General features: G+C 44.6%; 1 protein-coding gene and 1 non-coding gene across 5 annotated transcripts in view; both read right to left on the bottom strand.

Annotated features, from left to right (window-relative positions):
• The window catches only part of LATS2 (large tumor suppressor kinase 2), an 88,021-nt gene that overhangs the window by 45,484 nt on the left and 22,224 nt on the right, over positions 1–20,313 (bottom strand). For all 4 annotated transcript variants that reach the window (XM_054718688.1, XM_054718690.1, XM_054718689.1 and 1 more), the window contains exon 2: positions 19,627–20,157. In XM_054718688.1, the coding sequence (XP_054574663.1) occupies positions 19,627–19,962 (336 nt within the window). In that variant the 5' untranslated portion in view covers positions 19,963–20,157. The remainder of the gene's footprint in view (positions 1–19,626; positions 20,158–20,313) is intronic.
• LOC114228537 (U6 spliceosomal RNA) lies at positions 18,013–18,119 on the bottom strand. The gene has a single exon (XR_003614691.2). It is a non-coding gene; the product is annotated as a U6 spliceosomal RNA (small nuclear RNA).

The following is a 20,313-nucleotide window of genomic DNA, read 5'->3' as shown; positions in this document are numbered from 1 at the left end:
GCCGAGACCAAACCAGAGGGAGTCGGACCTCCGTTACCACCATTTGTCCACCATCCAGAGCTGAGGGGTCAGTGCTGACATGTACACATAAGGAACTACTGGACATCGAAATTGGGTCTCAAAAGAACTGTTGGTCCAGGGGGAAGCTCGCTACAGATTGATTCATTTGCCTGTCAGCATAAATATTATTGCTCGTCTCACATTCAGTTCTTATTAGTATATATCTAGTGACATATGATCTCGTTCATCTAGAGGAAATGATGAACAACATAGACTGAGGAACAAGAACAGAACCAGAAGCAAGGAGGCATCGATTGGACTATCGGGCCTCAGAGGGAGGATAGGGGAGGGTAGGGGGGGGGTGGGGGGAGGGGCAGAGTTCAACCAAAGGACCTGTATGCATGCATATAAGCCTATCCAACGGTTAAGTTCAACAGGGGATTGGGGCATGCGTGGGGAGAGGGGTGGGATGGGAATGGGGGGATGAGGACAAATATGTGACACCTTAATCAATAAAGAAATTTAAAAAAATAAAAAAATAAAAAAAACAGAAAGTGGAGACCACACGGAGACTGGTAGGAGGAGCCAGGGCTGGACAGGCTCCCACAGACAGCAGCTGAAGTTCCAGAGAGGTATCTCAGCTGGGGAGGTCTGGGTCTAATCCTCAAGCTGCCCCCTCTCCTCCGCAGCAGAGAGCACCAGAACTGAGAGAGGCATCCAAATAACAAAATAACATCTGGCTGTGGAAAACAGCAGGGTTGCTGTCTGCCAGGGAGACTGCATACTCTTAAAGGGTCAACATACAAAATTCCATGTGCAGCCATTCACCTTTTGTTCTGGCAGGTGGAAGGGCAGAGTGGATTGGATCTGTGTAAGCAGAAGCCAGGGTAGGGGGCTCTGTGGTTAGAGTGTAGAAGGAAGACACCCCAGTTTCCTGGCCTGAGTCATTCCCTCACATTGTGGAGGTCATCTTTCTCACACAGACATTTGCTGTCTAGGTGGCTTTGCAGGGGGAAAGACGCTAGACCCACCCTATTGGAAAACCACCTTGCCCCACAGTGTGGAATTTTCGAGGCCCATTAAGAGACTAAGAATAAGAGTTAGCTTCTAGGCAGAAGCAATTGCCCCACCCTTGTTGGCAAAACTCTTGTCACACCTTTGGATGATTGCCTGAGGGCTACTCAATACTGAATCCAATCAATCTGCAGGCAGAGGGGGTCTTGGGTGGCCTTGAGTCTTTTCTGATCTAATTAGTCCGAAACAAGTTTGACACTGTTTTGCAGTAGAGATTGAGAGGTGCAGCAGATCTACCTAATACATAGTCACAAACCCAATCAGGCATCCAAAATGAGAAGATAAAAAAAAAAAACAAATGAAAGAACAAGAGAATTCTCCAGAAAAGATAAATTGAAATGGAGATAAAAAATTTATCTCAGAAAACTGTGGTACATCTACACAATGGAATACTATGCTGCCATAAAAAAGAAGGAATTCTCATCATTTGCAGCAACCTGGATGGAATTGGAGAACATTATGTTAAGTGAAATAAGCCAGTCAGTGAAAGAAAAATACCACATGATCTCACTCATTTATGGATAATAAAGAACATTATAAACTGATGAACAAAAAGACAGATACAGAGACAGTAAAGCATCAAACAGACTGTCAAATTACAGGGGGAAAGTTAGGGAGAGGTGGGGGAGATAAGAGATCAATCAAAGGACTTGTATGCATGCATATAAGCATAACCAATGGATGCAAAACTCTGGGGGGTGAGGGCATATATGGGAGTGGGGTGGGGGGTGGCAATGGTAAGATATGTACACATATAATACCTTAATAAAAAAAATTGGAAAAAATAAAATAAAATAAAAATTTATCTGACCTAGAGTTCAGAATAATGATGGTAAAGATGCTCAGCAGCATGAGAAAAGATATAGTAAATATGAAAACGAAAATAACAGAACGACATAGTACAAATAAAGAACACATCAGAAGGATCACACAACAGATTATGCAAAGCTGAGGATCAGATCAGTGAATTAGAAGACAGGGTAGAAAAAATATTACTCAATCAGAGAACAAAAAAACAAAACAAAACTAAAAAGAACTAAAAAAGAGGACAGCTTAACCCTCTGTATGCCATAAGCGTCTGCAAACGCAAGCGGCGGACCTTCCTTACATGCCATCTAAACGACATCTAAAAAAAAGAAATGCTTTCCCCAAGTGGCAGCCCTAACTAACTTTAAAATCATTTTTCGTGAGAATTTTCAGCTGAAAATATTCAAGAACACCAGAATTGTGAGTAATATATTTATTTTTATAATATTCATTGCAAATTGATTTTTAAAAATATATATTTTATTGATATTTTACAGAGAGGAAGGGAAAGGGATAGTTAGAAACATCGATGAGAGAGAAACATCGATTAGCTGCCTCTTGCACACCCCCTACTGGGGATGTGCCCACAACCAAGGTACATGCCCTTGACCGGAATCGAACCTGGGACATTTCAGTCCGCAGGCTGATGCTCTATCCACTGAGCCAAACCGGTTTGGGCGCAAATTGATTTTTTAAATTAAATTCAAAATATCATGGCATGTGGGGATGGTTTCCATTTTAGACACATGGCAGTGAACTGGCTAAGGGAGCAAGGAATAGAAAATGTGTTTGAGGAAATAATGGCAGAAAACTTCCCCAACCTGGTGAAGGAAAAAATCAGACAAGTTCAGGAAGCACAGAGAGTCCCAAGAAAGAGGAACACAAACAGGCCAATGCCCAGACACATCATAATTAAAATGCCAAAAATTAAAGACAAAGAGATAATCTGAAAGGCAGCAAGTGAAAAGAAAACTGTTACTTCAAAAGAAGCTCCTATAAGGCTGTCATTTGATCTCTCATCAGAAACTCTACCAGCAAAAAGGGAATGGCATGAAGTACTCAAAATAATGGAGAGCAAGGGTTTGAAACCAAGATTACTATATCCAGCAAGGCTATCATTCAAAATAGACGGTGAAATAAAAGGCTTTCCAGACAAAAATAAGGCTAAAGGAGTTCATCACCATCAAGCCAGCATTACAAGAGATGCTGTAATGAGAAGAACTAGAGAGAGAAACCTAGGCATACAGAATTAAAATGACAATAAATAAGCACCTATCAATAAACTTAAATGCAAATGGATTAAATGCTCCAATCAAAAGACATAAGGTAGATGAATGGATACAAAAACATGACCCAACTATATGCTAGCTACAAGACACCACCACAGAACAAAAGACTGGCACAGGATGAGAGTGAAAGGGATGGGAAAAAATTTACCATGCAAATGGAAACGAAGAAATGTGGTGGGGTAGCAATACTCATACCTGACAAAATAGACTTCAAAATGAAGGCCATCACAAGAGACAACCAAGGTCATTACGTAATACTAAAGGGATCGATCCAACAAGAGGATATAATGCAGGTAAACACATATGCACCCAATATAGGAGCACCGGAATATATAAAAAAACTTCTAGAGGACTTTTAGGGAAAGGTCAACAGCAATATGGTCATGGTAGGGGACTTTAACACCCCTGACCTCACTGCATAGATCTTCCAGATAAAAAATTAACAAGGAAACAGTGATTCTAAAGGACACACTGGATCAGATGGACTTAACTGACATTTATAGAATATTTCACCCCAAAGCCTTAGAATATACATTCTTCTCAAGTGCTCATGGGTCATTCACAAAGATAGACTACATGTTAGGTCACAAAACAAGCCTCTACAAGTACAAGACTGAAATCATATCAAGCATCTTCTCAGATCACAGTGGAATGAAATTAGAAATCAACTACAATAAAAATGCCCCAAAACATTCAAATACATGGAGGCTAAATAGCATGTTATTAAAAAATGAAGGGGTTACCAATGAGATCAAGAAAAAAATTTTTAAATTACTGGACAAATGAAAATGAACACACAACAACCCCAAATCACTAGGACACAGCAAAAGCAGTCCTGAGAGGAAAGTTCATAGCACTACAGAACTACTTCAAAAAATAATAAAATTAATAATAAATTATTTAACCCTACAACTTAAAGAACTAGAAATAGAACAAGAAAAGCCCAGAGTAAGTGGAAAGAAGGCAATAATAAAGATTAGAGCTGAAATAAAGGACATAGAGACTAAAAAAATGCAAAAGATCAGTGAAACCAAGAACTGGTTTCTTGAAAGGTAAACAAGATTGACGAACCATTAACCACCGTCATCAAGAAATAAAGACCCAAATAAATAAAATCAGAAACAAAGGTGAAGTAACCACTGACACCACAGAAATACAAAGGATTGTAAGAAAATGCTATAAACAACTATATGCGAACAATCTGGACAGTGTCGATGAAATGGACAAATTCCTAGAAAAATACAATCTCCCAAAACTGAATCAGGAAGAAACAGAAAACCTGAATAGGCCACTAACAACTGATGAAATAGAAGCAGTAATTAAAAAAAACAAACTCCCAGCAAACAAAAACCCTGGTCCAGATGGCTTCACAAGGGGATTTTACAAAACATTCAAAGAATTAACACCTATACTCCTCAAACTATTCCAAAAAAATCCAAGAGAAAGGAACACTTCTAAGCTCTTTTTATGAGGCTAGCATTATCCTAATTCTAAAACCAGATAAAGACACTCCAAAGAACATAGACATTAAAATCTTCAACAAAATATTAGCAAATCGGATCCAACAATCCTATATAATAAAGAGCTAATATGCTAATTAGACCGAACAGAACGACTGTCCAGACAGTCATTCGAATGACCGTCCAGACAAACCTCTGCACGAAGCCGGGGCTGTGAGAGCCAGCCGGGTCTGTGAGGGTCGAGCCCCTTGCACGAATTTCATGCATCGGGTCTCTAGTATATTAAAAAGATCATAAACCATGACCAAATGGTATTTATTCCAGGGATGCAAGGCTGGTACAATATTCACAAATCAATAAATGTGATACATCACATAAACAAACTGAAAGACAAAAATCACATGATCATATCAAACGATGCAGAAAAAGCATTTGACAAAATCCAACACCCAGTTTTGATAAAAACTCTCACCAAAGTGGGAATGGAGGGAATATACATCAACATGATTAAGGCCATATATGACAAGCCTACAGCCAACATCATACTCAATGGGCAAAAACTAAAACCATTTCCCCTGAGAACAGGAACAAGACAGGGATGCCTGCTTTCACCACTCTTATTCAACACTAGGGGCCCAGTGCACAAATTTGTGCACCTCGAAAGGAACTATGGGCCGTGAGGCTGCGGTGGGTACAGGGGTGGGTCTCAGCCCATCCTCCATGCCCCTGCCCAGCCCCTCCCGCTGCAGCCCCGGTGCCCTGTCTGCCTTCAGCCCCGCTCCCGCAGCTGCCACTCCAACGTGCTGACAGCACCGGCCCCGCTCTCACCTGCTGATGGTGCAGAGCGATTGAGACTGGCACCAGCAGCAGGTGCGAGCGGGGCCGACACTGTCAGTGGGTGTGAGCGGCGGCTGCTGCCCCTATCGGCCCTCAGGAGCAGGGGGAGGTGGAGAAGCCCTCAGGAGTAATCGGGGCCGGCAGCCACTGCTCACACCTACTGACGGTGCCGAGTGATTGGGACCAGTGGCGGGTGCCCTCTGTGGGTGCAAGCAGGGCTGGCGCCAGTGGTGGGTATGAGTGGCAGCTCCGGTGACAGCAGCGGGTGCGAGCAGTACCATCGCTGGAAGCAGGTGCAAGCGGTAGGCAGGACCGCGGTGCACGGGAGCAAAGAATTTTCAGTAACCACCAGAGGCTTGCCCCGATGACAGCGACTGGCACTCCGCCTTGGTCTGGCGCCCCCATTCACCTGTTCCACCATCCCGCTGCGGCCAACTCCCACCATGTTCCATGCACGCCCCCTGGTGGTCAGTGCACATCATAGCGACCGGTTGTTCTGCCGTGCATATTAGCCTTTTATTATATAGGACAGTAAGAGATGTCCTAGCCACAACAATCAGACAAGGAGAAATAAAAGGCATCCAAATGGGAAAGGAAGAAGTAAAACTCTCATTGTTCATAGATGACATGATATTATACACAGAAAATGCTAAAGACTCCATCAAAAAACGACTAGATTTAATAAAGGAATCTGGCAATGTAGCAGGATACAAAATTAACACCCAAAAATGGATGGCTTTTTTATACAGCAACTAGAGGCCCGATGCACAAAATTTGTGCAAGCATAGGCCCTAGCAGCCCTGATTGCTAAGCCCCCTCCCCGCATCGATTGCCCTGCAGAGAGTGGTGGCAGCTGAGGCCGCCTCGCAACCCTGCCCCCCACCTGCTGGTTGTTCCAGAAGGTCATTCCAGAAAGTCATTCCGCTGTCCAGTCTAATTAGCATATTAGCTCTTTATTATATAGGATAATGATTTCTCAGAAAGAGAAACCAAACAAACAATCCCATTTTCCATTACACCAAAAAAAAATTAACCTTTTGCACTAGGATGTCGAGTGTGACTCAACACGGTTAGCATTAGAATAAAGGAACCGAGAAAAAAAGCAAGCGAGTGCAAAGGGTTAAGATACTTAGGAATAAGCTTAAAAAGGAAGTAAAAGACTTGTATGCGGGAAAACTACAGGACACTGAAAAAAAGAGACAGTGGAATACATAAACAATTGGAAGAATATACCGTGTTCATGGATTGGTAGAATCAACATCATTAAAATGCCCGTACTACCCAAGGCAATCTACAAATTCAATGCAATCTCTTTTAAAATACCAGCCGAAACCGGTTTGGCTCAGTGGATAGAGCATCGGCCTGTGGATGAAGGGTCCCAGGTTCAATTCGGGTCAAGGGCACGTACGTTGGTTGCGGGCACATCCCCAGTAGGGGGCATGCAGGAGGCAGCTGATCTATGTTTCTAACTCTCTCTCTCCCTTCCTCTCTGTATAAAATCAATAAAATATATTTAAAAAAAAAAAAAAAATATATATATATATATATATATATATATATATATATATTTAAAAAAATATACCAACAGCATATTTCACAGATTTAGAATAAATACTACAAAAATTTATATGGAACCAAAAAAGACCCTGAATAACTGCAGCACTCTTGAGAAAGAAGATCAAAGTTGGAGGACTCACAATACCAGATTTCAAGTTATACTACAAAGCCACTATAATCAAAACAGCCTGGCACTGGCACAAGAACAGGCATATAGTTCAACGGAACAGAACAGAGACCCAGAAATTGACCCAAGCTATTACGCTCAATTAGCCTTTTACACTCGGATGTCGAGTGTGACTCGACATGGTTAGCATCAGTAGCAGCTCTTTTTATACTCTTTGAATGTATCAATAATTTGAAATATAAAAAAATCCAAATAAATAAGTTTGTATGAAAAGAAACTCCAGTTTTTTATTCTACTGCCGCGCTTTGTAAAATCTGGGGTATTTAAAAAATTAAATCCGAGTAGAATAAAGGAATCGAGAAAAAAGCAAGTGAGTGCAAAGGGTTAATATTTGACAAAGGAGGCGAGAGCATACAATGGATTCAAGATGGTCTCTTCAATAAATGGTGTTGGGAAAATTGAATAGATACATGCAAAAAAATGAAACTAGACCAACTTACACCATTCACAAGAATAAACTCAAAATGTAAAAACGACTTAAATTTAAATGTAAGTCGGGAAAGCATAAAAATCCTAGAAGAAAGCCTAGGTAGCAAAATCTCAGACATCTCTCATACCAATATGTTTAAGGATACATCTACTAGGGCAGTGGTTCTCAACCTTTCTAATGCCACAACCCTTTAATACAGTTCCTCATGTTGTGGTGACCCCCAAACATAAAATGATTTTCATTGCTACTTCATAACTGTAATTTTGCTACTGTTAATGAATCGTAATGTAAATATCTGTGTTTTCCGACGGTCTTAGGCTCTACAGCAGCGGTTCTCAACCTGTGGGTCACGACAGGTTGAGAACAGCTAGCAGGGTCGCCTAAGACCATTGGAAAACACAGATATTTACATTACAATTCATTAACAGTAGCAAAATTATAGTTATGAAGTAGCAATGAAAATCATTTTATGTTTGGGGGTCACCACAACATGAGGAACTGTATTAAAGGGTCACGGCATTAGAAAGGTTGAGAACCACTGTACTAGGCAAAGGAAACTAAGGAGAAAATAAACAAATGGAACTACAAAAAAAGAAAAAGCCACAAAAGAAAGCATCAACAAAACCAAAATGGAGCCCAATGTATGGGAAAACATATTTGACAATGATACATCTGATAAAGGGTTAATAGCCAAAATATATAAGGAACTCATACAACTTAACAAAAGGAAGACAAACAATCCAATTAAAAATGATTAAAGGACCTAAATAGACACTTCTCCAAAGTGAACATATAGATGGGCAAGAGACATATGAAAAAAATTCTCAAAGTCACTGATCATTAGAGAGATGCAAATTAAAACGACAAAGAGGTGTCACCTCACACCAGTCAGAATGGCTAACATCAACAAATCAACCAATGACAAGTGCTGGTGAGGATGTGGGGAAAAGGGAACCCTCTTGCACTGCTGGTGGGAATGCAGACTGGTGCAGCCATTATGGAAAACAGTATGGAGTTTCCTCAAATAATTAAATATGGAACTGCCATGTGACCCAGTGATCCTACTTCTAGGAATATATACTAAGAAACCCGAAACATCAATCAGAAAGAATGTATGCACCTCTATGTTCATAGCACCACAATTTACAATAGCTAAGATTTGGAAACAGCCCAAGTGCCTATCAATAGACGTGTAGATAAAAAAGCTGTGGTACATTTATATCATGGAATACTATGCAGCATTAAAAAAGAAGAATCTCGCCCTAACCGGTTTGGTTCAGTGGATAGAGCATCAGCCTGCAGACTCAAGCGTCCCAGGTTTGATTCCAGTCAAGGGCATGTACCTTGGTTGTGGGCACATCCCCAGTAGGGGGTGTGCAGGAGGCAGCTGATTGATGTTTCTCTCTCATCAATGTTTCTAACTCTCTATCCCTCTCTCTTCTCTGTAAAAAATCAATAAAATATATTTAAAAAGAAAAGAAAAAAAAAGAATCTCTTACCCTTTGAGATACCATGGAGGGACCTGGAGAGTATCATGCTAAATGAAATAAGTCCATCACTTGATCTCACTCATATGTGGACTCTAATTAACAAATAATGAATGGAGTGGATCCAGAGACACAGAAGCATAGAACAGAGTGTGGAATCTTGGAGAAAAGGGGGAGGGTGGGTGGGTGGGAGGTAATCAACCAAAGACCTGGTATACCTATTTGCATAACCCATGGACACAGACAATAGGGTGGTGAAGGCCTGGGGGGGGGGGGGGGGCAGTGGCAGGTTAGTGGGGTCAATGGGGGAGATAGGAGGACATATGTAATATTTTCAACAATAAAGATTAAAAATATATATATATATTTAGCCCTGGCTGGGTAGCTCTGTTGATTAGAGCTTAGACCCCATATATCAAGGTTGCAGGTTCAATCCCCAGTCAGGGCACAGACAAGAACCAATGAATGCATACATAAGTGGAACAATAAATAGATGTCTGTGTGTCTCTCTCTCCTCTCCCCGCTCACCCTTCTTCCCTCTGTCCCTTCCCTCTATCTCTAAAAAATAAATAAATAAAAATATTTTTTAATGAAAATATTTATAACAAAATGTTTATCCATTCCCTTATTTATCAGATCTTTTTGAGAAGTTTAAGGTCCTAGAGAATGGTGACCAGAACCAAGCCACTGCCTCATGGAGCTTGAAATCTAAAAGTTGAGCCCTAACTGATTTGGCTCAGTGGATAGAGCGTCAGCCTGTGGACTCAAAGGTCCCAGGTTCGATTCTGTTCAAGTGCATGTATCTTGGTTGCGGGCACATCCCCAGTAAGAGGTGTGCAGGAGGCAGCTGATCGATGTTTATATCTCTCTCCCTCTCCCTTCCTCTCTGTAAAATATCAATAAAATATATTTAAAAAAAAAATTGAGATAGATATTAAACAAAATCACTACTTAGTAACAAAATCTGATAAATGCTCTAAAGAGAAATTTACAATGTAATGAGGGAGGATAAAACAGAGGGATCTGTTTTAGTCTCAGGGATCAGAAAGGCCTTCTGAGTCCACAACATCAAGACAAGCCTTTGAGGAAGAATAGGCATTACACAGACAGGGGCCAGTGTAGAAAGTCTGTGAAAAGGCAGTAAAGCTAGATATGTCAGAGCACCAACTGCAGGAAAAATGATGTGACCAGAGGTTGCAGGAGGACTCTACCTGCCCAACCAAGAATTCATCCCAAGTACAGTGGGAAGGGTTTCCAGAAGGGAAATGACAAAATCTTTTCCATTTCAGGATGATCACTTGGAGGGCTCTGTGCAGGGACCAGATGGGGACAAGGGCGGGAAGAACAGTCAGGAGACACTGCCATCTGGATGAGTGAAGGTGGAGGTGTGGTGGTGGGACAAAGGGAGGTGCACAGGTGCCAGACACACTCTGGAAGCGCACTGACGGGGTTTGGTGGTAACTTAGATAATGAAATACACATATGGATATTTTGCAACAGAAGAATTGGGATCATATTGTATATATTGTTTTGTGATAAACTCTTTTCCACCTGTCACCACTGGTACATTCCTCCTCACTTTCTTTAATTTCCTTTCATTAGAAAAAATTTTGGCCTCTTTTACACCAAAATGTGGTCATACCTGAGCTAACAGAATTATAGGCAATTTTTATTCTCTTTTTATACTTTTCTGTATTTTCCAAATTTATACAATAACACATACCCTAATATATAAAAACCCTTGGCCTGTCACATCTGCAATGACCGGGAGGCTTGACCAACCAGAAGTCAGTTCTGCAGTCAGAGCTGGGTTGCTGTGGTGACCCAGCATTGACTACTATGGCTACAGGCATGGTGACCCAGCACTGACTGCTGAGGGGGCTGCGAATCAGGCCCAGAGAGAAGCCTGAAGAGAGAAGCAGGGTCTGATCCATAGCCTCTGTGGCAGCTGTTGATCAGCACTTGCCTCTCTCTTTCTTTCCGGGCCTGGTCAGCAGCCACACCTCCATTTCTCTCCAGGCCTCCACCTGGGCTGCGGATCAGCCCCGCCTTTCTGATCAGGCCCCGATGATAGGCCCAGAGATGCTGACTGGCATAGAAACCGACCAATCAGAACCAAATTTGGGTCAACTGTGAGGAGCCAATGGCTGCCTAGGAGGCGGAGCTTTTGATGCTGACTGGCATAGAAACCGACCAATCAGAACCAAATTGGCCAGCAGAGGAGGGCAGTTGGGAGCAAGATCAGGCCAGCAGAGGGCAATTGGGGGCAATCAGGCCGGCAGGGGAGGGCAGTTGGGGGCGAGATCAGGCTGGTAGGGGAGGGCAGTTGGAGGTGAGATCAGGCTGGCAGGGGAGGGCAGTTGGGGGCGAGATCAGGCCGGCAGGGGAGGGCAGTTGGGGGCGACCAGGACGGCAGGGGAAGGCAGTTGAGGATGATCGGGCTGGCAGGGGAGCAGTTAGGTGTTAATCAGGCCAGCAGGGGAGCGGTTAGGGGGTGATCAGGCTGGCAGGCAGAAATGGTTAGGGGCAATCAGGCAGGCAGGCAGGTGAGCAGTTAGGAGCCAGCAGTCCTGGATTGTGAGAGGAATGTCCTAAACCAGCAGTCAGACATCCCCCATGGGGTCCCAGATTGGAGAGGGTGCAGGCTGGGCTGAGGGACACCTCTCCCCGTCAGTGCACGAATTTCGTGCAGCAGGCCTCTAGTTACTTTAATAATTAGAGAGAAGCGGGTGGGGGAGTATGGTAGAAAGGTATGACTTGTGTGTGTTTTGTCAAAGTAATTTTAAATCCTACCTTTACTAGTAAAGGTATACAGTTTATTTTTTGGCAGGGCCAAATTTAAGTTGAAAGTCAAAAAAAGGAGGGGAGGGGAGGCAAGGAACTGCTACACCCAAAATCTATTGTAATACAATTTCCTGTGACATTACTGACATTCCTAAGCTGAAGTGTTTCTTTTTTCCTTCTCCTCTTATTAATATTCAGGGCAGCAATGGGTGTTCAGTAACACTGAAAAGTCATTCCTGTCCAAGAGGAATGACTTCATCTTTTTCATTAGCAAAATACTTATATTACAGTGAAGTAATCCTGAGGCAGGATCTTGTCATTGAGATAAAGGAAGAATGGCTCAGTGTTAGCCTTTCTCACGGCATCTCTAGAGCGTTCCTGATAGTGCACATTGTTAGAGCTAAACAAAGTAAATGATGCAAAGTCATGTTTCTGTCCATGCCAGCATCTGACGAGTGAGCTGAGGATTCTCCGAGGGTTGGTCCATGGGAGCATCTTTGCAAAGCTCTCTTTTCACCTCTGACTGAGCACATCTCAGAGGCACTTGCCCCCACCCCCACCCCCAGCACTGCACAACAGGAGAGTGGGCAGGGCACAGGGGCACAGTACTCTGCCAACAAGGGCCCCTTTGGAGTTAGAAATAAATGACTGTGTGGAAGGAGCAGCTCATATGCAGCTGGAAGAATCAAGAAGAACCTGTGGTAATAAGAATTTGAGTTGAACCACAACAGATGGCCAAATCCAGACACAGGAAGGTGGGAAGCAACATAACCAGCCAAAAAAACAAGATGTCAAAAGTACCCCACAAGAAGCCTTTGGGAGAGTGCCTGGGAGCAGGCCAGGCCATAGGGCACAGGGAAAAAGTGAGAGGGCTCCCTAGGAAGGACCAGCCTGGTGGACTGCAGGGGGCCAGAGCTAGACATAAAGAAGTCCCAGATAATAACCCACCAGGGATGGGACACACATCAGCAAACAAAGCACTGACAATGGCCGTAGTAGTCCACAGTGAGGAGACAAGCAGCATGCATGGGCCACACTAAGGGAGCACTGCTATCCTTCCTATTACATGTGTGAAACAATCACATGAAACCAGCACTTGCTGGGGACACAGATCAGTAACAATGGGGGCAGGGCAGAGCTCCAGCTACCTATGTGATCCCTGAAACCAAGCCATAGTTGCCTCTGAAATGCTGAGAGGACCACTGGAGTCCATGTCAAACCACTGCTGTATGGTTTCAGTGAGGCCAGTACTCAGAACCACAACAGCACTTGGCCCGAGGGCTATTCAAACACCATGCATGGGGTGGGGGATCTGAGGGCCCAGCAGACCTCACCCTTCTGCAGGTCTCCCTCATTTGGCAAAAGGTTGAGGAATACCATATAGGACTAGAGGCCCAGCGCACGACATTCGTGCACTGGGGGCGGAGGGGTCCCTCAGCCCAGCCTGTGCCCTCTCGCAGTCCAGGACCCCTCGGGGGAGCGGGCCTAAGCCAGCAGTCGGACATCCCCTGAGGGGTCCTTAGCGCTTCCTCGGAGGTGGGAGAGGCTCCCGCCACTGCTGCTGCATTTGCCAGCCGTGAGCCCGGCTTCTGGCTGAGCAGCGCTCCCCCTGAGGGAGTGCACTGATCACCAGGGGGCAGCTTCTGAGTTGAGCGGCTGCGCCCTGGTGATCATTCTGCCATTCGGTCGATTTGCATATTAGGGTTTTATTATATAGGAAAATTGAGAAGCTTGACTTTCAGCACCTTTTAGCTTGAGAATGCAAAGAATTCACCCCCTTTTCCTACTAACCAGATCACCCTAACTTACTCGGTGCTATGACCATTGTTCTCAGGAAACCTGCCTTTAAATGCACATCCTGACCATTGACTTTTTCCTTCTGTTGCATGTTATAATAAATCAGTTTGTTTGTTTACATTTCTTCCTAACCTCACTCCACTAGAGATTTAAATCACTTAAACACATACAATATTAAATCAGAATTAGGAAAATTAGACTAACAGAGAAATTCTAGACCAAAGAAATGTAGCGTGTCAGGCCAGGGCCCTAAATACTCTGCAAAAGTTCCAGACTTAGCACTCTTCACGCAGATCATTGAGGGAAGTTCAGGGAGGTCAGGATGCAGGTTGTCCAAAGAGAAAAAGCACATAGCAACTGTTTAAAGCATTTCCTAGTGCACCTGACTGAAGGAAATCTCTCATCTGTCTTCCTTCAGGGGACATACAGGGTAAATTGCTTTGTTATTCTAAGGGTCTGAGAGCCACTGAATTAGCTCCTGGCTCTCCCAAGCCCCACCTTCACTGCACACACTGTAGTCCGAGTGCAGTGAGCACCCTCATACCTGTTAGCCCCCAACCATGCACTGAGAACACAAGTTGTAGAGGGCCGCCTGGGAGGCACCTGGGCATTTCCTTAATTATTGTCAGCCGAACTCAGGGCTTAGGCCGAGTCACGCCCTGGGAACATGCTTCCCCAATGAGGCTGGACATGTTAACCAGTTCTGACTTCATAGCAGCCCAGGTGTCAGCAGGGGCGGGTCTAGATATGTAAATCCAGTAATGCTGGGCCTAGTTAAGAATGCAAATAAGCTCCTGTGATCCTAAGTTTTGGTGTTACTTCCTGGAGTTTTGGGATATAAAATAAACCTGCTGGGTGGCTCAGGGTCCTCGTCATGCAGCCTCTCCATCAGAGAGAAAAGATGGCGTCCCACCCAGCCCCAGCTTCATGAATCTATTTCTGTGTCTTGTTTTCTTTATTTCTATTATTTCTCAATCCCTAGCCGCCTCCACTTAGAACCGGTTCGTTCATCTCTCTTTCCGTGCGGGACGCGGAAAAGGGAGATCCCCGCCATGTTTGGCCCCCGCCGCTTCAGGCCCCCGCAATAAGTAACATGCTTCTGAGGAGGAGGAATGTTACATATTTTAACATCACTGCAAAATCAAACAAGTGATTTTAAAACTTTGTCAGGAAGAAAGGGGGAAAACCTGGTAATTTGAGACCATAAAGATGAACAGAAAAAGTGAAACTAAATGCTTTAAAAAGTCAAAGCTGCCCTGGACAGGTAGTTCAGTGGGCTGGAGCACCATCCCGATATACCAAGGTTTTGGGTTCAATTCCCAGTCAGGGCACATACAAGAAGAAACCAATGAATCTATATATATAAAAACCTAAGCGACTGTTATGAATGAACGACAGGAACGAACAGTCGATCAGTCATTATGACGCGCACTGACCACCAGGGGGCAGATGCTCAATGCAGGAGCTGCCCCCTGGTGGTCAGTGCGCTCCCACAGCCAACCTCCCGCAGCCCCTCCCCCCCTGCCACCTGGCCAACCTCCCATGGCCCCTCCCCACCCCCGTAAGCCAAGCTCCCACAGCCTCTTGGCCTGGCCAGCCAACCCCCCAGATGGCCTCGATCGGGGGGTTGGCCAGCCAACCTCCCACGGTCCCTTCCCCCGGCCAGCTGCCCCCCTCCATAGGCCCCGATAAGGGTGACAGCCGGCCAACCTCCCGGGGTCCCTCCCCCTGGCCGGCTGGCCCCCGATAGGCCTTGATAGCCGGCCAGGCCAAGGGACCCCACCTGTGCACAAATTCGTGCACTGGGCCTCTGGTACATAAATAACGTGGAACAACAAATGTATGTTTCCCTCTCTCCCTTCCTCTCTCTAAAATTAATAAAAATCCTATATAATAGAAGGCTAATATGCAAACTGAATGGCGGAACAACTGAATAACCAGTCGCTATGACGTGCGCTGACCCCCAGGGGGCATGTGCGGAACATGTCAGGCATTGGCCATGGTGGGATGGTGGAGCAGGTGAGCGGGGGTGCCAGACCAAGGCGGGGCGCTGGTCGCCGTCATCAGGGCGAACCTCTGGTGCTTACTGAAAATTCTTTGCTCCTGCGTGCCACGGTCCTGCCTGGCGCTCGCACCTGCTGCCAGCAGCAGCCCTGCTCGCACCGGCTGCTGGCGCCGGCCCCAATCACTCCAATCGCCATCAGTGGGTGCAAGAGGGGCCAGTGCCGTCAGCACGTGGGGGCGGTGGCGGTGGCGTCAGGAGCGGGGCTGCCAGCAGACAGAGGACCGGGGGCCGCGGCGGGGGAGGGGGGCCAGGAGGGAGCACGGAGGATGGGCCGAGACCTGCCCCTGTGCCTACCAAAGCCTCGCGGCCCATAGTTCCTTTCAACGTGCACGAATTCGTGCACTGGGCCCCTAGTAAATAAAATAAAAAGTAAAAGCTAAATAGAAGTTATTATTTATTCCAGTAATTAAAGTGTCCAATGACACTCTAAATACTTATCTTTCCACTTCCTTACATCTATATTTAAATAGCAGCTCCTTCCTTAAGGAATATTAGTCTATTGGCCTTGTTTCTTTTCCCCATAAAAATTTTCATGTCTTCGCCCTAGCCGGTTTGGCTCAGTGGATAGAGCGTCAGCCTGCGGACTGAAGGGTCCCAGGTTCGATTCCGGTCAAGGGCATGTACCTTGGTTGTGGGCACATCCCCAGTAGGAGGTGTGTAGGAGGCGGCTGATCGATGTTTCTCTCTCATCGATGTTTCTAGCTCTCTATCCCTCTCCCTTCCTCTTTGTAAAAATCAATAAAATATATTAAAAAAAAAATTTCATGACTTTAGTAATTTATGTACAAAACATTTATGAACATTGTACCATTTGACTTCTACATTATGCCATTACACAGAAAATCCTTAAAGTCCTCTACTTCTCCAGAAATTGTTATTTAAAAATATACCCATACCTGCTAGTTACATAGGTGTAATTTGCTGGGTAAAAGTCCCTGAGCTATTTCTTAGGAGTCATAAATAAGTCATTTTCTTATATAAATTTCATTGTAACAAAAAAAATACTCATCTATAAACACTCAAATATATTTAATAAGTCTTAGTCCAAATAAAATGGAAAAGTGTGTTTGTATGTATGCATGTGCAACAGACCCTGTGTTTCATAAAAGCAACTTTCAACATAACAATGCTCTCTATACACAAGTTAGTCACAGTATATCCCAAAGTGTCAAAGAAGGCCCTACAAAATACGTGGTTCATTTCATGAACATAACATCAGAGAAATGTAAATTCTCTAGGTAAATTCTATAGTAATAAACTACAATAGGAGGATTGAGATTACTTTGGGACATAACAGAGGGCACTGTTAGCCTTTTCCTGTGACTGTGATGCCAGGAGTGCATACTTAGAATATTTCTAAGAAACCAAAAGTGCTGAAGCCATCCTGATGTGCTTAGACCATGAAATCATAATTTTCCAAGGCAGCAAAAATACCAAAGTTATTTCCATTTCTGTGCAACTGTGACTTTTCAGATGACAGATGGTAATTAAGGACTTGCTTTTAGTAGTCATTTTATAAAGGAACTACATTTTTACTAGTTACATTTTACTAATTACATTTTTTACCTTGGCTCAACACTGGTTCCATTTTATTTGCGTGTGTGTTTTATTTTTATTTTTCAATTACAGCTTACTTTCAATATTATTTTGTATTAGTTTCAGTTGCACAGTATAATGGTTAGACCAGGCGTCCTCAAACTACGGCCCGCGGGCCACATGGCGGGGATTTTTGCCGCTTTGTTCTTTTTACTTCAAAATAAGATATGTGCAGTGTGCATAGGAATTTGTTCAGTTTTTTTTAAACTATAGTCTGGCCCTCCAACGGTCTGAGGGTCAGTGAACTGGCCCCTGTTTAAAAAGTTTGAGGACCCCTGGGTTAGACAATCATATACTTTAGAAAGTGTCCATCCCTCCCCAAGAATATTTCTAGTACCCACCTGGTACCTATTCCCTATGCTAGACTTTACAACCCCTTGACTACTTTGTAATCACCAATAAAAATATGGAACACTTCTGCCCACCGGCATGGCTCAGTGCTTAAGCGTTGACCTGTGAACCAGGTCTCTGTTTGATTCCTGGCCGGGGCACATGCCTGGGTTGCAGGCTCTCTCCCCAGAAGGGGGCATGCAGGAGGCAGCCAATCAATGATTCTCTCTCATCACTGATGGTTCTTATCTCTCTCCCTCTCCCCTTCCTCTCTAAAATCAATAAAAATATATTTAAAAGAAAAAGAAAAAGAAAAAAATGGAACACTTCACGAATTTGCATGTCATCCTTGTGCAGGGGCCATGCTAATCTTCTCTGTTTTGTTCCAATTTTAGTATACGTGCTGCTGAAGTAAGCACTGGTTCCATGTTATATGGCCCTGCCCTTCAACCTGGGTTTTATTTAGCTTTGTGAACTGCTAACAGGATCATAAAGGTATAGCTATAAATTGTTATTTATGCATGATCAGTACCACCTCCACTAATGTGTCTCTACTCTTAAGCAACTGAGAAAGCAGCCTGTGTTGCCAACATTTCAAAGATTTCTCTAGTCTTTCTCATCTTACCTAATAATAGACAGACATGTAAATTGACCGTACCTCCGCTACGCCACCAGCCAATCAGGAGTGATATGCAAATTAACCAAACAAATATGTCGGTTAATTTGCATACACAGGTGCTGAGTGATGGGGGTGGAACGCTTGCTACATCGCCAATGCAGGTGTTCTGCCCCACCCCCAGTCTCTCAGGGCCTCTGGGCAGTGTGAGAAAGCAGGGCTGGAATGAAAAGAGGCGCCTCCGGGGCCTGAGCAGAAAGGGGCTGGGCCGGAGTGGAAAGTTGGTGCCAGCAGCCAGGGAAAGGATAGCCCATTCTAGCACGAACCTTCATGCATCGGGCTTCTAGTCTATATATATATAAAAAGCCAGCAACCAGAATGTCATAACGACGAGAACAACTGGTCACTATGATGCCCACTGCGGCCAGCAAACTGGCCTGATCTGGGGGTAGGACAGGCTGGCCAACCTCCTGCAGCCCTTCCCCCTGCCAAGCCCCACCCCCGATGGGCCCCCACCACCCCGATCGACCTGCTGCCTCTTCCCCCAGCCAGCTCCACCCTGATTGGCCACCCCCACACCAATCGGAGGTGGGACTGGCCAGCCAACCTCCCACAGCCCCTCACCCTGGCAGCTGACCCCCGATGAAACCCTCACCCCATTTGGGGGCGGGGCCCATCAGCCAATCACCTGTGGCCCCCTCCCCCCAGCTGGCCCAGCCCTGATCAGACCCCAATGGGGCGGGCTGGCCTGCCAACCTCCCACCATCTCCTCCTCCTGACAGGCATCGCCCCGATCCACCCCGATTGGGGCCGGGCCGTCTGTACCCCAACCGTGCACGAATTCGTGCACTGGGCCTCTAGTTTCTTAATATGCAAAGTTAGATGTAATATAGTTGCGTCTCCTATAATGGCATATCAACTGTTTTTTAAATAGCGGAAAACAGTCAAGGATTGCCAATTTGTGTTAATCAAGCTTCCCCTTTTGCACAAACCAAAAACAAGATAAAGAAAACCATTCTCCTCTTCCCTATGACAGTTTAGAATAAGCCCAACTAAACCCCAAAGAAAGAGCTCCATGTGAGAGCCTTTCTCAAGGACGAAACAAGACAAACACGTTGGCCCAATTCAGAAAATTCTGGATTTTGCCTGAATAGAAAAAGCAGCTAAAAAGATCCTTTTGAAAAAAAAAAAAGACCCTTTTGGAGAGAAAGGGTCTAACCTGGAAACCCTTCTCTGAATAGTGAACCACTGAAACCACCTTTATGGGGAACCCTTACTGTGATGGCACCAGGGCCTGGGAGCTCACCCACCTGGTCACAGCCAGCGTTCACCAGCTCCTGCAGCATCTGTCGGTTCACTTCTGCAGAGGCCGGGGGACCCGATTCGTTGGCGAAGGGCAACAAGGAGTATCGGATCTCCCTCAGGGCCTTCTGGTACGGGCCAAACTTTGGGGCAGTTCTTGGCTGCTGCTGCCGGGCAATATCCTTGCCCCCCAGGACGTTGGTGTCTAGGGCAGTGTCGCTTGGTCCCACAGGTGGCCCGTGAGTGGAAGACTTCGAGGGCTGCTTCAGCCCCTCACGAATCTCCTGCAGTCGTTGCCGACTGTTTCCAGAGTAAGTCGTAGCAGGAAAAGTCTTTGGCCTCATTTTAAGTCTAATTTTTTCTTACCATAAATACAATCTTCTGAAAGGGTTTTATTTTAAAAAACTGAACAGTATCAGTTAGTTGTAAACATAGTTTCAAAACAATTGCCTTTTAAACATTTTCTTTCCTTCAATTTTTTGCAGTTCCTATAGAGAACCAAAAGTTTTCAGAGCCTTCAATTTGAAGATCATCACTATCTGAAAAAGAAAATGGGAAGACAATGCTCATTTGTGGTTTTCACATAACACTTCTCAGAAATGGACAATTATCTTGAAAATATTCAACTTGGAAAGATCAAGAAAGAAACCACTGAAACAGGAATTTTAGGGGCATATAGGCAGGCTTAGGGAATT

The sequence above is a fragment of the Eptesicus fuscus genome, chromosome 7 (genome assembly GCF_027574615.1).
Source record: "Eptesicus fuscus isolate TK198812 chromosome 7, DD_ASM_mEF_20220401, whole genome shotgun sequence".
Classification (NCBI taxonomy): domain Eukaryota; kingdom Metazoa; phylum Chordata; class Mammalia; order Chiroptera; family Vespertilionidae; genus Eptesicus; species Eptesicus fuscus.
Note: the sequence above shows the minus strand (reverse complement) of the source record. Positions and strands in the feature narration are given on the sequence as shown.